General features: G+C 47.2%; 1 protein-coding gene across 5 annotated transcripts in view; it reads right to left on the bottom strand.

Annotated features, from left to right (window-relative positions):
• Positions 1-17,633, bottom strand: part of iqch (IQ motif containing H) — a 250,122-nt gene that overhangs the window by 181,429 nt on the left and 51,060 nt on the right. For all 5 annotated transcript variants that reach the window (XM_038813308.1, XM_038813305.1, XM_038813307.1 and 2 more), the window contains one exon: positions 14,923-15,039. In XM_038813308.1, the coding sequence (XP_038669236.1) occupies positions 14,923-15,039 (117 nt within the window). The remainder of the gene's footprint in view (positions 1-14,922; positions 15,040-17,633) is intronic.

Genomic DNA, 17,633 nt, shown 5'->3' with positions numbered 1-17,633 from the left:
CTGCATTCCTGTTACTCCTTCCAAAGTGAACCACCTCACACTTTTCCGCATTAAACTCCATCTGCCACCTCTCAGCCCAGCTCTGCAGCTTATCTATCTCCTGGGATTCCCGACAGTTCTATAGAACAGTACAGCACAGAACAAGCCCTTCGGCCCTCGATGTTGTGCCGAGCAATGATCACCCCACTTAAACCCACGTAACCCGTAATCCAACAATCCCCCCATTAACCTTACACTACGGGCAATTTAGCATGGCCAATCCACCTAACCCGCACATCTTTGGACTGTGGGAGGAAACCGGAGCACCCGGAGGAAACCCACGCACACACGGGGAGGACGTGCAGACTCCACACAGAGTTATGCCTCACAAGATCTAACCAGATCTCGCGAGACGTCACAATCTGGGTCCCGCCTCTCACGCAGCTAAGTGAGTTTTAGAGCCCATTTAGCCGCGATGAAGCTGGATGAATCAGCCACCCGCCATCTACCGGCCTCACTGAGGAGACCCTAGATGGGGGCCGTTCTGTACTAGTCCCAACAAATGGAGACCAGGCAGAACGGTAACTTGGGAGGGGGGTGGGGGTGGGGGGGGGGGCTCCCAGGCGATCAGAGGTCCACTGGAGGTCGGCCTCCAGGCACTGCTGATGTCGCCCAGAGTGCCCAGGTGGCACTGCCAAGCTGCCAGGGGCACTGCCTGGGTGCCAGTCCCAAGGTGCCAAGCTGTCGTTGCGCCCTGGGGGTGCCCTGCCAGTATGTGGTGGGGTGCGGGCGGGGCTCGAGGACCACCCCCACAGGTGAGTTGGGAAGGTCTGAGGGTTGCGCCAAGGGGTCATTTAAAAATCTTATCCTGCACTGAGCCGCTCCGCACGTCAGAGCTCCTCAGTGCAGAAAATTAAGCCAAATGTGATCTTGGAGGGCCGTATCGCCGCTTGGGCACGAAAGCAAGACAGAGTGCCGTTAAACAGAGCTACAAGTGCCGGGAACCAACCCGCTAATCTTGGCCAGAACGGACTCTGTTTTATCTTGGTCAGATTGTGCCCCATGACTTAACATGGTGATTAAAAATTTTGATAGAAACTAATTTCAATTTAAATCCCTGAGCACTTTGAGATAAATTCTAAAAGTGACTTAATCAGACAAAGAAATGAATAAATAACAGTTGTAACTTCGGCCAGTTTTAGTTTGCAAATGATGGATATAAGAGTTGGTATTTATAGGCAAAGATTTCTGCACCCACATAGGACAATGCTATGAAGGATCCTCCAAAGAAGGTAGAACTAGTAAAACCGTAGACTGATGCAAATTATATTATATATTCACAGTGTGGAAATGTATGGTACAACAAAAAATAATTTATACAGCTGAAATCACCTTCCGGTGACATGTGCAGCTGTTACATTAGATGGAATTGGCACACAACAGGAGGGCAAGTGGCACCGGTGGTCCTTTAGCAGAGTAAGCCTTTAACTATTTTCAAAGAGCATTTGTTTAGTAGTCATAATAGGGAAAGAAGCTAAGTAAAGCACTGCACCTATGGAATTGGATTGAGGCCAGGTGCGTACATTAAACAGTTTATGATACTGAAATATGTCGCATCAATGCATGCATAAACACTTATTGTGCTTAATTGTTCATATAATATTGATGCAACACCCAAATGGGCAATTGCACTCATGCAATCACATTACCCATTATGCTAGTCACAGAAAATCAAGTTGTCTGTGGTCGGTGCACTGAACAAAGAATGAGCTCAGCCATAATTGTTAACACCAGGCTTGCATCAGGCCATAATGCAGATAGATACTTGACAACATACAGACAGTAATACTAAATGTCAAAGCACTGGATACAGCACGGATCACTCCGATGATAGAACAAAAGATGAGGGGGTTGATGAAGGATGAGCAAGGGATGGGCGGAGGCCGAACATACTGTCTGTCCCTGGGTCAATTACCTTGAGACATAAAGGTTTGAGGTTTTGTTTCCCTGCAGAACTTGGAGCTTGTTGTCAGTTCCCTTGGCTTCATATTCATGAATCTGTAAGGGATGGAGGATGGGTTATTTCCACTGCAATCTACTATTGATCAGGGAACAACAGTGAAGGCTCTCGTGAATGCTTGCACTCTTGTTAGGTTTCTGGGCCAAAAACCCAATACTCAGTAACAGTCATTTACAACACTGTGGAAGATTCTGAGACCTTGCAAAGAAAGGTTCACTGTGCAATGCTCATGGGCCCATATCACGAGGCGATTGTCTCCAGCAAAGGCAAAATAACTCAGTAACAATAGAACATAGAACATACAGTGCAGAAGGAGGCCATTCGGCCCATTGAGTCGGCTCCGACCCACTTGAGCCCTCGATTCCACCCTATCTCCGTAACCAAATAACCCTTCCTAACCTTTTTGGACACTAAGGGCAATTTAGTATGGCCAATCCACCTAACCTGCACTTCTTTGGACTGCGGGAGGAAACCTGAGCACCCGGAGGAAACCCACGCAGACACGTGGAGAACGGGCAGACTCCGCACACAGTGTCCTAGCAGGGAATCGAACTTGGGACTCTGCCGCTGTGAAGCCACAATGCTAGCCACTTGTGCTACTGTGCTGCCCACTAATGTCAACAGTGGTTGATTGTCATCATGGAAAACTATAAAGTAGCTTCAAGCAATCCCTCAGAAAGTAAAGAGACTCAAACGGCTCAAGGAAAGATACTCCTGGCACTGATAAACGTACATGTGTCAGATGCAGATTGAAAGAGTGGACATTCTAAATCACAGGCAGCTAGCCAATTGAGTCAGCAGTCATCTGCCACCTTGACTTGCTCAACTATGGGGGATTTGAAAGAATGCCATGGATAGTATAGAGAAGTACATAATCAAATGGGAAAGCATTTAATTAATAGAAGTTAAGTAAATGGTGAGATGCATACTGTTAATGATGTCCCATCCTTTGGAGAGCTTAGCGATCTGGTTAAACTCTAATTGATTCTGCTTGTGCCGACAGTGATTGCCGCTGAAGTGTATACTCCTCTAGTTTGGCAAAGGTAGGCTTCAGATACATTTTAAATGTAGCTTCAACAAAATACCAACTGATTCCTGAATTGCCCCGTTGTGGTTTCTGTGGCAGCAGTAAAGTTGGGGTTTGTTGGGACTTCCGGTGTGCATCATGAAGTGAGTGAGCACACAGAGGCAGCTCCTGCCTAAGGTTGCAGAAAAGAGCTCTTTTTTGGGCAGCACGGGTTGGAATTTCGATGAAAAGGCGTGGGTGAATGTTCAAGGAGTATTTTCCCCCAGGAATAGGATGTTTCTTGGTTATCAGACCCTCAGAAACAGTGCAAGATTTGTCTGAACAGCAACAAACAAAAGCCTCTGCAAGCATGCTAGCGGGGGAAGGGCCAGCTTATAGGTCTCAAGCTGACCTGAGGGCCTTTATGAAAGCTGAATTCTAGCAGCAGAGGGAAGAACTGTGAAAAGATCTCACCAAGGCCATTGAAGAAGCGGAGAAGGACTTCCGGTAGCGGTGATGCGGAGCTAAGCCGCACGTTCAGTGGCTCCCACTATTTTCGGACTTTGGGGCTCTTTTAAGGGCTCGTAGTGGTGCTGTTTGGAATTTTCCCCGTGTGGGAACACTCCTTCTCAGATTCTCCACCGGTGGATGGCCTGGTCTAAGAGTGGAGCGGTCAGAAAACCGGCTTTGCAGTTGCGGCTAAGCCGCACCGCAGCTCCCGCTACTTAAGGACTTTTGGGCCGATTTGAGGGCCCCAAACGGCGCTGTCTCGACGAATCCTGGTGGGGGAAGGTGTCTAGAGGAGCATTCCCCATAATTTATGGTGCTCACCCGGAGTGGGGCAAAGGAAAAGGCTGCAGCAGCTCCACAAGAAAAGCGGGGGAAGAAGGACAAAATGGCGGCCGGCGGAACACCCGAGGACTGGTGGAAGTGGGCGCAGGAGCAGCAAGCTGCTCTTCTGCGCTGTTTTGCGGAGCTGAAGGCTGAGTTGCTGGACTCACTGAATGCGACTACCAACAAGCTGCTTGGAGCTCAGGCGGCCCAGGAGGTGTCTATCCGGGAGTTGCAGCAGCAGGCCGCTGAGCGGGAGGAGGAGGCCGTGGTCCTCGTGGGTAAAGTGGAGTTGCACGAGGCACTTCACAAAAAGTGGCAAGACCGCTTGGAGGAGCTGGACGTTCGCACGAGGCGAAAGAATTTGAGGATCCTGGGCCTGGCGGAGGGGCTGGAGGGGTCGGATCTCCCGTGGTACGTGACCACGATGTTGAGCTCGTTGATGAGAGCGGGGTCCTTCCATTTGCCCCTGGAGCTTGAGGGAGCTCACAGAGTGCTGGCCAGGAGGCCTAAGGCAAATGAACCCCCGCGGGCGGTGCTGGTGCGGTTCCATCGATTTAGTGACCGGGAGTGTGTGCTGCGCTGGGCCAAGAAAGAGAGGAGCAGCAAGTGGGAGAATTTGGTAGTACGAATCTACCAGGACTGGAGTGCGGAGGTGGCAAAGCGGAGGGCCGGGTTCAACCGGACGAAGGCGGTGCTGCATGCCAAGCAGGTCAGATTTGGAATGCTGCAGCCTGCGCGTCTGTGGGTGACATATAAGGACCGGCACCATTACTTCGAGTCCCCGGAGGAGGCGTGGGCCTTTGTACAGGCAGAGAAACTGGACTCGAACTAGGATCTGGGGACACACTATGGCCGTTGCTGTTTTCGCTGTTGCTGTTCTTCAATTTTGACACGTTTTTTTTAATGCTGCTTTTCTTTTTGCTCTGTTTCCGGGTGGGTTTGTCTGTTGGGTATGGGTGTGGGGTATGTGGGGAACGTTGGGGGTATGTGCTTTATATGTTCTCTTCTGTACGGGGCCGGGGGTTGGGGTGAAACTGGATTTGAGGAGATGCGTCGGAAGGGTGGGGTGTGGCAGTGTGAATGCGCGGGCTTTCCTCTGGCTGTCGCGCTGCGGGGCGGGGGGGCGGAGCTGGAGGTGGGGGCGTGGCCTCTACTGGCTTTCTTTCCCGCGCTGAAGCGGTGCCAAGGAGGTGTGGCAAGAGGGGGATGACCCATGCCGGGAGGAGATGGGTTTTGGCAGGAGCTGCCGGGTCAGCAGAAGTCAGCTGACTCACGGAAGTACCATGGAGGGTGCGTCGCGGCTAGGTGGGGTCCTAGCCTGGGGGGGTGGGGGGGGATACCGGGTTGCTGCTGGAATGGCCAGGAAGGAGCTGGCGTGGGCCGGCGGGGGTAGAGGAGAGGCGTTATCGCCATGGGGAACGGGTCAGGCGGGGCGAGCTGGCCTGGGGCGAGCAGTCGATAAGCTATGGCTAGCCGGCGGGGGAGAGGGGCAGGTTGCTCTCTGATTCGGCTGATTACCTGGAACGTGAGGGGGCTGAATGGGCCGGTTAAGAGAACCAGGGTATTTTCTCATCTGAAGGGGCTGAAGGCGGACGTGGCTATGCTCCAGGAGACCCACTTGAAGGTGGCGGACCAGGTTCGTCTGAGGAAGGGGTGGGTGGGGCAGGTTTTTCACTCAGGATTGGACGCGAAGAACCGGGGGGTGGCGATCCTGGTGGGGAAGAGGGTGGCGTTCGAGGCGGCTGAGGTGGTGTCGGACAAGGAGGGCAGATATATTATGGTGAAGGGTAGGCTGCAGGGAGAGAAGGTGGTGCTGGTTAATGTATATGCCCCGAATTGGGATGATGCCGGCTTCATGAGGCGCTTGTTGGGCCGCATTCCGGACCTGGAGGCAGGGGGCCTGATCATGGGGGGAGACTTTAACACAGTGCTGGATCCCCCACTGGACCGGTCCAGTTCAAGGACAGGTAGGAGACCGGCGGCGGCCAGAGTGCTGAGGGGGTTTATGGACCAGATGGGAGGGGTGGATCCCTGGAGGTTTGGGAGGCCGAGAGCGCGGGAGTATTCCTTTTTCTCCCATGTCCATAGGGTCTATTCCCGAATAGATTTTTTCATCCTGAGCAGGGGATTGATCCCGAAGGTGCAGGATGCAGAGTATTCGGCCATAGCAATTTCAGACCATGCTCCACACTGGGTTGATCTGGAGATGGGGGAGGCGCGGGACCAGCGCCCGCTCTGGCGCCTGGATGTGGGGCTGCTGGCTGATGAGGAGGTGTGTAGGAGGGTCCGGGGAAGTATTGAGGGGTATCTTGATACCAATGATACGGGGGAGGTCCAGGTGGGGATGATCTGGGAGGCTCTGAAAGCAGTGATCCGGGGGGAGCTGATCTCCATCCGGGCCCATAGGGAAAGGAGGGAGAGGAAGGAGAGGGAGAGACTGGTGGGGGAGCTCCTGGATGAGGACAGGAGATACGCGGAGGCACCGGAGGAGGGGTTGCTGGGGGAACGGCGCAGTTTGCAGGCCAAATTTGACTTGTTGACCACCAGAAAGGCGGAGACAAAGTGGAGGAGGTCACAGGGCACGGTATATGAGTATGGGGAGAAGGCGAGCAGGATGTTGGCGCATCAGCTCCGCAGGCGAGATGCGGCTAGGGAAATTGGTGGAGTGACGGATAGGGGTGGGAATGTAGTGCAGAACTGTACGCAATACTCCAAATGCGGCCGTACTAGAGTTTTGTACAACTGCAACATGACCTCATGGCTCGGGAACTCAATCCCTCTACCAATAAAGGCCAACACACCATAGGCCTTCTTCACAACCCTATCAACCTGGGTGGCAACTTTCAGGGATCTATGTACATGGACACCGAGATCCCTCTGCTCATCCACACTACCAAGAATTTTACCATTAGCCAAATATTCCGCATTCCTGTTATTCTTTCCAAAGTGAATCACCTCACACTTCTCTACATTAAACTCCATTTGCCACCTCTCAGCCCAGCTCTGCAGCTTATCTATGTCCCTCTGTAACCTGCAACATCCTTCCGCACTGTCTACAACTCCACCGACTTTAGTGTCGTCTGCAAATTTACTCACCCATCCTTCTGCGCCCTCCTCTAGGTCATTTATGAAAATGACAAACAGCAATGGCCCCAGAACAGATCCTTGTGGTACGCCACTCGTAACTGAACTCCATTCTGAACATTTCCCATCAACTACCACTCTCTGTCTTCTTTCAACTAGCCAATTTCTGATCCACATCTCTAAATCACCCTCAATCCCCAGCCTCCGTATTTTCTGCAATAACCGACCGTGGGGAACCTTATCAAACGCTTTACTGAAATCCATATACACCACATCAACTGCTCTACCCTCGTCTACCTGTTCAGTCACCTTCTCAAAGAACTCGATAAGGTTTGTGAGGCATGACCTACCCTTCACAAAACCATGCTGACTATCCCTACGAGGGAATGTGGGTGGGTGTCTAATTCAATATCAACCATTTTAGACAATCACCAAATGTTATAGTTATAACTGCTACTTACTTGTAGTCCCTGCAAGTCATGGTGGATCAGTTGACACACTTCAATCACAGAAAATCTGATGGACCTAAACTTCATCATGCAGAAGTCCTTGGGAGCTCCAGGTTCTAGATGTTATAGGTATTGTAGATATTATAGATATTGACTATAAGGTAGATTTTTACAGTGTAATTACTCCTCTGCCCCATATACCATCTCCCCCTCCATTTTCTAATAACTGCCATCGATGCTGTGATGCTCCAAACTCTGTTTCACTATTCACTATTTAGGGAAGGTGGTGGTGCAGTAATAGTGTCACTGGACTAGTAATCCAGAGATCCTGGTTCGGATCCCACCATGGCAGATGGTGTAATTTGAATCCAATAAAAAAATCTGGAATTAGAAGTCTAATGAAGATCATGAAACCATTGACGATTATCATAAAAACCCACCCGGTTCACTAACGTCCTTTAGGGACGGAAATCTGCTATCCTTACTTGTCTAGCTTACATGTGATTCCAGATCCACAGCAATGTGGTTGATTCTTAAATGCCCACTAGTTCAGTTCAAGGACAATTAGGGATGGGAAACAAACTCTGGCCTAGCCAGCGAGGCCCACATCCCATGATCGAATAAAAAAAATTCACTGCTGGAGTATTCTGCTGATATCCCTTTTTCCCCTTGACTAACTACAAATTAAGAGCAATGGTTTAGAGTTTATGTTCCATTTGCAGTATTTATTTTCATTTTACACTCCTCAACAAACCCTCAGCAAGACTAAATCACAGTCTCCTTGGTAAATGGTAAACTGATCGGAAGGCATTTGATAAACTTCCACATAAGAGACTGTTAATTAAGAGAGGAGGGCAAATTATTGACGTGGTTAGGAAATCGGTTGAGTGACAGGCGACAGAGAGTGGGGATAATGGATAAGAACTCTAATTGGCAGGATGTGACGAGTGGTGTACCACAGTGATCTATGTTGGGCCTCAATTATTCACATTATTAATTAACAACTTGAATGATGGCATAGAGACAAACACCCAAATTTGTTGATGATACAAAATTAGGAGGCATTTTAGACAGTCTAAATTATAGCAGAAAATTACAAGGAGATACGTGCTTTCGGGTATGCTTTTGGAGGGTTGGTACAGACTCAATAGGCTGAATGCACTGTAGAGATTCTATGGGCGTGATCTTCCCAAAAGAGAACAAGGTCCCCAAGCGAGGGTGTTTAGCCACGTGTTTCCCGGCACTCGCAGTGCCGAGAAACACATGGCTATTTAATATGACTTGTGTTGAAGAAGGGGCCTGAACGGGGAACATTGGCCGAGGCCGTACATAGCCCCGTTTTTTACAATGGGGAGCTCACTCGCTGGAACTCCCCATTGTAACGAGAGACGAGGCACCCCAGAGAACCCCAACCTCTCCCCCCCCTCCAGCTCGAACACAATATGGGAGTCCTCCAGCCCCTCCCCCTTCACACCCACACCAGGCAACACCGGCCCAATTGCGCGCGCAACAAAATGGCAGCTTGCCACCTTGGCAGTGCCAACCTGGCACCTTGGCAGTGCCAGTGCCACCTGGGCACCTTGGCAGTGCCAGGCTGGCATCAGGTGGCACTGGCAACGTTCCAGGCTGGTACTGTCAGGGTGCCCAGGTGGCACCAGCAGTGCCATGGGCACCACCCTGCATGCAGTTGGGGGCCTCCAATCCCCTTGGCAACCCCCTGGAGTGCCGTTCCATCTGGTTCCCTGTTTGTGGGGCCCAATAACAAACGGCATTCATTCAAAGTCTCTGACACAAAGGGGTTGAATCCGTGCGACGGTCTCCTATGCGATCCAGAAAGAAGACAATGAGGCCAACCATCACCTGGACCATATTCGTCAGTGCGCGCAAGAGGCGCTGGAGCTAAGTCAGGATGCCCCACTCCAGGCTTGGGTGCAATGCCCCTTGCGGCCTAGGTGGATTCCCGAGGCTCCGCAGGAGCCGGACCACAACTCGCTATCACAACGGTTGGTCGGACGTCCGGAAGCCGCAAACCCACTGTGCACATGGAACAGTCCAGCGAAGACGATGACAGTGACAGAGACTCTGACATGGGCACAGGACCACCAGACTACTGCTTGCCATCACCATTGGCGATGCACCTTTGCCCACCAAGCCACTTCAGCGCTCTTCGTGGCAACGGCAGTCACTGGTGCGCTACATGCCTCCCGGGCTGACTGTGCCGCCCTTGGACCAATGTCCGTCGCCTAAGCCATCGAGAGATTCACCTCCGGAAGACATGGATGTTTCTGTAAACTTGAGGGGGGAGGGGGGGGGGGGGTGGACCCCCTAAGTGTCCAGAACATACATTATACCTGGTTCCCCTCCCACAACCTGGAGTACGAGCTCACCAAGTGATATGGGGGGGCAGACCCCACAGGACGTAAATCCCGACCTAGGAGCGCAGGTCGGGGAGGGAGATCCTGCGGGGAGTGGAGTTTTTAGTGTATTGTTAGTTGTAAATAAACCCAGTTGTATCCTGTCTACCTGGCCCCGTGTGGAGTCCTTGCCTTTGGTCTTAACAAGATGCATAGATCTTTAAAAAGCCATGAACAAGTGCAGAAAATAATCAAAAAGGCTCATGGAATGTGAGCCTTTATACATAGAGGATTGGAGTATAAAGGCACAGAAGTTATGCTGCAGTTATACAATACCCTGGTTAGACCCACTTGGAGTCATTGTGAGCTGTTCTGGGCACCACACCTTAGGAGGGATATATTGGTTTTGGAGGGAGTGCAACATAGGTTTACAAAAATGATACTTGGACTATAGGGGTTAAGTTACAAGGAGAGCTTACATAAATTAGACCTATTTTTGCCTAAATATAGAAGGTTAAGGGATGATCTGGTCGAGTCTTCAAGATATAAAGAAGAAAGGACAGGGTAGATAAAGATAAACTCTATCCACTGGTTGGAGATTCTAAAACTAGGGGGCACAGTCTAAAAATTAGGGCCAGACCTTTAAAGAGATGTTAGGAAGCACTTCTTCATGCAAAAGAGGTTTGGAACTCTCTCCCACAAACAGGAGTTGAAGCTAGAACAGTTGTTAATTTTAATAGATTTAAGCAAAGATATTAAGGGATATGTGCCAAAGGCAGATAAGTGGAGTTAGGCCACAGATCAGCCATAATCTCCCTGAAAGGCGGGACAGGCTTGAGAGGCTGAATGGCCTATTCCTGTTCCTATGTTCAAAGTTAGTATGCAGAGGTATTTTGGTTCGCTGACAACGACATATGCATCCTTAAGTATTCCAGCGCTACTTCACTAAAAATGGCTGGCTGTTCTGGTTTGGAGAAAAGTTATGTGTATTTTAATGTGTAAATTTGGACTGGGGTGGATAATTTCTCTGTTCACTTTGGGTAATATTTTCCCATTTAAACTGTTCCCATTTAATGCACTTGTACTAAATTCCTCTGTGCACTTTTTTTTAACAATCCACAACAGCCCATGTATTTTTAAAATCGCGGAATTTAAGAAATGCAAACTGAGCATTTGGACAGGAACATTACCTGTCTGACAATATAACCATCTGGTACCTGCATTGTAAATGTGATCATCGTGACAATTGTAAATGTGGTCATAAGATTTCCTCTGGTCAATATTTATTTTGATTGAGGTACAACCAGAAGCAGTCTTAAGGAACACATTTACAATATTACCACGCAAAGCAAATAGAATCATCGTAGAATTTACAGTGCAGAAGGAAGCCATTCGGCCCACCGAGTATGCACCGGCCCTCGGAAAGAGCACCCTACTTAATCCCACGCCTCCACCCTATCCCCATAAGTACCCCATGGGTAAGCCCACCTAACCTTTTGGATATGAAGGGCAATTTATCATGGCCAATCCACCGAACCTGCACATCTTTGGACTGTGGGAGCAACCCCACGCAGGCATGGGAGAAAGTGAAAACTACACATGGACAGTAACCTGGGGTTGGAATTGAACCTGGGACTCTGGACCTGCAGCAGTGCTAACCACTGTACTACTATGCTGCTCCTAGAATATTTCATCTCCTGGGCTCTTATTTTATGTACAATTTTGTATTAACAGAGCTGCAGGCATTCAGTTGTCAAAGCCTCTGAACTAATCTGAAAAACTAACTTGGAATCCAAGCTGACGTATCTGTGCAGCATGTCTAGTTTAGGACTTGGTTGAAAATATTGTGGATTTCCTGATTTTCTAATTACTAAAAACTTCATCTTCTCATCTTACAGCACAATTTCTCATTTATTGAGCTGCATGCATTCAGTTGCCAAAGTTTGCTTTACGTGCCAAGAATCTGTCAAGGAACAGCCTGAAAACCAAGTGACTTTCATCTGTGTTGCAGATGTCGTCATTAAACTAAAACTTCTCCTTGGTTTTGCTGAAACCAAGCCCAGAATGACTGTCGCATTTTTCTACATTAGAGCAGTCTGTTTATTCCAAAAGCAACTCACTGTCTGACACGCATTTTAAAGATGAGATACATTCCTAAGTAAATGGAATTTTAAAAAACATATTGATAAAAAGTAGTGAAGTCTTTATCCTAACCCATCCATTCCGTTCAAGGAATCATACGTAATTTATGTGTTGAGTATCTGGTGTTAGGTGTTTCTGTGAAGTTGCATTCACAGAGGCCCACAGCACAAGGCAGCTCACATCACAAAAATGCCCGGAGAGTTTCAAGTAGCCAAGGTTGGGAGCAGATATACTGCCTTTTTCACTTTCAAACATGTCTCCCTTCAGGTTACAAGCTCATAAAATGAAAGCTTTGTGTTACCAAACTACTAGTTATCCTGTGTTCTCTCTTATTTTACCTGAGTAGCACGAGAGGAAAGTTCAGTGGAGCATTATAATGTTTTTGATCAAATACAGAAAGACAAAACAGATTGCAATGGAAAATGAGCGAGAGAGGGACACTGCGCATATGTTGAGGTGTTTCCCATTGTACCCTATTCAATCTTGTTTTAAAACTAACCATACAAAGAGATCACATGGAGCTGCTACACCCAGCAAATAGATCCAGCATGTGAGCTATCCCCTTGAAATAATGGGACCCCTGCAAGTACATCTTCATTAAACCAAATAGACTTTAAACATAGCTGCTCATTATTACAAGCCCTAACTCCTATAATTAACCCTAATTGTTAAACAAAAGGATTGCACAGAAAATATAAAAGGTACACTCCTGCTGTATGTGAGCTTCAGGCAGGATTGAAGGACAGCGCCTCAATTAAAAATGAAAAAGCTTTGCATTTATATAGCACCTTATACTTTCGCTCAGAAACAATGCTTCACAAGAATTACTCTGAAAATCAGAAATGGTTATGTCTTGTCTACAAGATTTCACAGATGGGACTGGGTTGAATGATCAATCAAATCTATTTTTACCGATAGGCTCCGATCGAAGAAAAACACTGGCATAGACTTGTTGGGTCAAAAAATCTTCTTCTGTGCTGTAAAATTCAATGTAATTTCCTGAAGGAAAATTGTTGATACGACACAAGGTGAGCTCCCTGCTCTTCTTCAAATAATGTTAATGGTTCTTTATCTTCCATAAATAGGCTCACTGGGCTTTGGTATCTCATCCAAGGTGCAAAGATCTCTGGCATAACAGTGAAGAACAGGAACCCTGGATGAATTTTCCTTTGCATAAAATGGTTTACTGATGCTAACTGTATCACCAGAATGGGGATTGATTAACTCTCTGCAGACTTGAGAACTCTTGTTATTTTTTATTAAACTTTTACCAGTCCAAGCCTGAATATTGTCCAGGTCTTGCTGCATGTAAGAATGGACTACTTCAGAGCCACGAGTGGTGTTGGATATTGATCAGTTAGCAGCGAACATCTCCATTTCTGACCTTATGATCGAGGGAAGGTCATTGATGAATTATGGAAGATGCTTTGGCCTAGGATACTACCACCTTGCAGGCTGGGTGCCAGTGTTGTAGCTGTACTGGAACAGCTTGTTCAGGGATGCGGCAAGTTCTAGAGCACAGGTCTTCAGTACTATTGCCGGAATATTGTCAGGTCCCATGGCTTTTGCAGCATCCAGTGCTTTCAGCTGTGCCTTGATGTCTGATGTGGAGTCAATCAAATTGGCTGCAGACTGGCATCTGTGATGCTGGGGACCTCAGGACAAAGCTGAGATAGATTGTTCGCTTCTGGCTGAAGATTGTTGTGATTGCTTCAGCCTTAACTGATGTGCTGGGCTCACCATCATTGGGGATGGGGATATTTGTGCAGCCTCCTCCACCAGTGAGTTGTCTAATTGTCCACCACGATTAACGACTGGATGTGGCAAGACTGCAGAGCTTAGATCACATCCATTGGTTGTGGAATTACTTAGCTCCGTGTATTATTAGCTGCTAATGATTTGTGGCATGTAAGTAGTCCAGTATTGTAGCTTCAACAGGTTGGGATCTCATTTTTAGGTATGCCTAGAGCTGTTCCTGGCATTCCCTCCTGCACTCGTCATTGAACCAGAGTTCATCCCTTGGCTTGATGGTAATGTTAGAGTGAGGGATATTGGGGAGGTGGTGGCATCATGGTATTGTCCCTGGACTAGTTAACCACGGACCTATTGTAATGCTCCTGGGACCCAGGTTCAAATCCCGCCGCTGCAGATGGTGAAATTTGAATTCAATAAAAATCTGGAATTAAATGTCTAAAGATGACCATGAAACCATTGTCGATTTCATAAAAACCCATCTGGTTCACTAATATCCTTTAGGGAAGGAAATCTGCTGTCCTTACCTGGTCTGACCCACATGTAACTTCACACCCACAGCAATGTATTTGACTCTTGACTGCCCCCTTAAGGGCAATTAGGGATGGGTAATAAATGCTGGCACAGTCTGCGACGCCCACGTCCCATGAACGATTAAAACAAAAACCGAGCCATGAGGTTAGGGATCATGGTTGTATACAATTCTGCTGCTGCTAATGGCTGTCCAGTTTTGAGTTGCCAGATCGGTTTGAAATCTGTCCCAATTAGCATGATGATAGTGCCATACAAACCGATGGAGGTCCCCATAGTGAAGAGAGGACTATGCGGTGGTCAATCTGACCAACACTGTCATGGCCAGATACATTTTCAACAGGTAGATTGGTGAGAAAGTGGTCAAGTAGATATTTCCCTAAATTTGGTTCGCTCAACCACCTTACGAGATCCAGTTTAGGAGCTATGTCTTTTAGTGCCTATCCAGCCCGGTCAGTAGTGGTGCTACAAGCCACTCTTGGTGATGGCATAATTCTGAATGCTGAGCACACCAATATAATTTGATTAAAAAAGTGTTTTGTATTAACTATGGGCTGATATCCATTACAATAGTTAAAACATACTTTCCTCTGAAGACTACTACAACTCTTACACAAGGTCAAATTTCAACCCATTGCTCAATCTTCTTGCAAGTCAAGAGAAAAAAAAACTCAAGCTTGAAAACCAATTAATTGGCATGCTCAAATTACTGTTAGAGCTACTCCCCTCTTTATCAAATATCATAAAATTGAAACGAATTAGTTTACTTACATCAGGTACTTCATTCTTGATAACGGGGAGCTGAATCCCATAGTTCTCGTGCAAAAAAGCTCTGTTCTTTGCGTTGGTCGGATCATGCAAAATCCTCATATCCATGGCGTGTTTGTGCTGTTAAACAGATGAGATTAGTTCATATATTGAAATGTATTTATGCAGAAAGTGTTGTTTGCTTTTAAATAATCCAACAGAAGTTAGATATAAAAGAAAAGTTTAGATGTGAATAAAGTCGATACATTTTTTCTAGGTAAGATTTTTGTCCTATGTCATTTTACTTTTCCATTTAAGTTCATGCTATATGACACAAACTGAAAAATCATGGCCAGCGTATTCATCATATCTTTCCCCTACTGACATAGTGAAAGTTATACGCACCCTGAATCCTATTTGTCATCCTCATTAAACAATCTCCAAACAGAATCAAAACTAATTTTAAAACCCTGGATAATTTAAGGTAAAAAAAATCAGTGAAATTCCTCTGTGACCCCTGAAGGCGATAAAACAAGTTTGAGGAAAGCATGGTTACTGAGCGGCACGTTTCCCAATCAGCCATGGTTTAGAACTCGTGCAATCCCTTTCAAACAACTGCAGTGAAGTGGAACCCTGCACATGCCAGCATAACTGGTTAGACCTCAGCTGGAGTATTGTGTACATGAGTGAAACGGTGGCACAGTGGTTAGCATTGCTGTCTCACAGTGCTGGGGGTCCGGGTTCTATTCCGGCCTTGGGTGACTGTGCGGAGTCTGCACGTTCTCCCCATGTCTGCGTGGGTTTCCTCCGGGTGCTCCGGTTTCCTCCCACAGTCCGAAGATGTGCAGGTTAGACGGATTGGCCATGATAAAATTAGTATCCAAAGATGTGTAGGTTAGGTGAGGTTACGATGGCATGGTGGAACAGTGGTTAGCACTGTTGCCTCACTATGCCGAGGACCCGGGTACGATCCCGGCCCCAGACCACTGTCCATGTGGAGTTTGCACCTTCTCCCCGTGACTGCGTGGGTCTCACCCCCACAACCCAAAAATCTGCTGGGTAGGTGGATTGGCCACGCTAAATTGCCCCTAAATTGGGAAAAAAACAAGAATTGGGTACTCCTAAATTTATTTAAAAAAAGGTTAGGTAGGGTTACTGGCATCGATTGGCCTTAAGAAGGGTGCTCTTTCAGAGGGTTGATTCAGACTCGATGTGCTGAAAGCTCAATGCTTCTTCTGCATTGTAGGGATTCTATGATTCTGTGTCTGGGTGCCTCCTTATGGAAAAGATGTAAACACAGTGGAGAGAGGGCAGAAGAGGTTTACACGGATTGTTCCAGTGGTGAGAAACCTTAGTTATGAGGATAAATTGGAGTATTACAAACAAGGTAGAGTTAGACACAAGGCTGCTGGATGTGAATGCTATAATGGAAACCTGGCTAAAGGAGGGGTAAAATTGGCAGCTCAATATTCCTAGTTATAGAGTCTTAAGACACGGCTGAGTGGGAGATAAAAAAAAGGGGGAGTATCACTCATGTTTAAAGAATCAATTCCAGTTGTGAGAAGGGATGATACACTAAATGGGTCAACAAACGCGGCGCCATGGGTTGAATTTCGAAATAAGAAAGTGGCAGTCACATTACTGGGAGTAATACTGACCCCCAAATAGTGAAAGGGAGATAGGAGAACAAATATGTAGGCAAATTTCTGCCTGTAAGAACAAGAGGGCAATAATAGTCAGAGACTTTAACTATCCCAATGTCAACTGGGATTCAAACAATATAAGGGGAATTGAGGGAGAAAGATTCATGCAGTGTGTCCAGGAAATTTTTTCAACCAATTCGTGACAAACCCCAATGAGAGAAGATGCAATTCTAGACCAAGTCTTGGGGAACAAAGAAGAGCAAGTGGGTGAATTGAATGAAATGAATGAAATGAAAATCGCTTATTGTCACAAGTAGGCTTCAAATGAAGTTCCTGTGAAAAGCCCCTAGTCGCCACATTCCGGCGCCTCTTTGGGGAGGCTGGTGTGGGAATTGAACCGTGCTGCTGGCCTGCCTTGGTCTGCTTTCAAAGCCAGCCCTGTGCTAAACCAGCCCCTGCTGGATTGACAGTTGGCGACCATATCGGGGATAGTGATCACAATTCAGTTAGATTCAGTATTACCATGGAAAAGGGATAAAGCAGGAGTAAAACTTTGAACTGGGGAGGCAAATTTTGCAGAAATGAGAAGGGACTTGGCTGAGGTGGACTGACCGGCACTGCTAGAGGAGCAATCAGTGGAAAACCACTGGGAAGGACTAAACAAACAAGATCCTAAATGTACAAAGTAGACATGTCCCCTCCAAAAATAAGAGTCAAATTTCGACCTCCTGTTTGTCTAGAGGAACACACAGGAAGATCAAACAGATAAAAAAGCATGTGATAAGCACAAAGAACTAAGCACTGCAGATAGCCTAAGACGAGTATAGAAAGTCAAAAAGGAAATAAGGAAATCAAAGCGAGGGCATGAAAAAAGATTAGCGAGTAACGTTAAATGAAAACCCAAAGATGTTTTACCAATATACTAATGGTCAAAGGTTAGTTAAGGGAAAAGTGGGACCTGTCAGAGATGAAGAAGTGAACATGTCTGTAGATGCAGAGGCTGTGGGACAGGTTTTAAATGAATATTTTGTCTCCGTGTTTACAAAGGAAATGGTTGATGCAGATAGGGTATTCAGGAGGAACACTGTGAGA

The sequence above is a fragment of the Scyliorhinus canicula genome, chromosome 12, assembly GCF_902713615.1.
Source record: "Scyliorhinus canicula chromosome 12, sScyCan1.1, whole genome shotgun sequence".
In the NCBI taxonomy this organism is placed as follows: Eukaryota; Metazoa; Chordata; class Chondrichthyes; order Carcharhiniformes; family Scyliorhinidae; genus Scyliorhinus; species Scyliorhinus canicula.
Note: the sequence above shows the minus strand (reverse complement) of the source record. Positions and strands in the feature narration are given on the sequence as shown.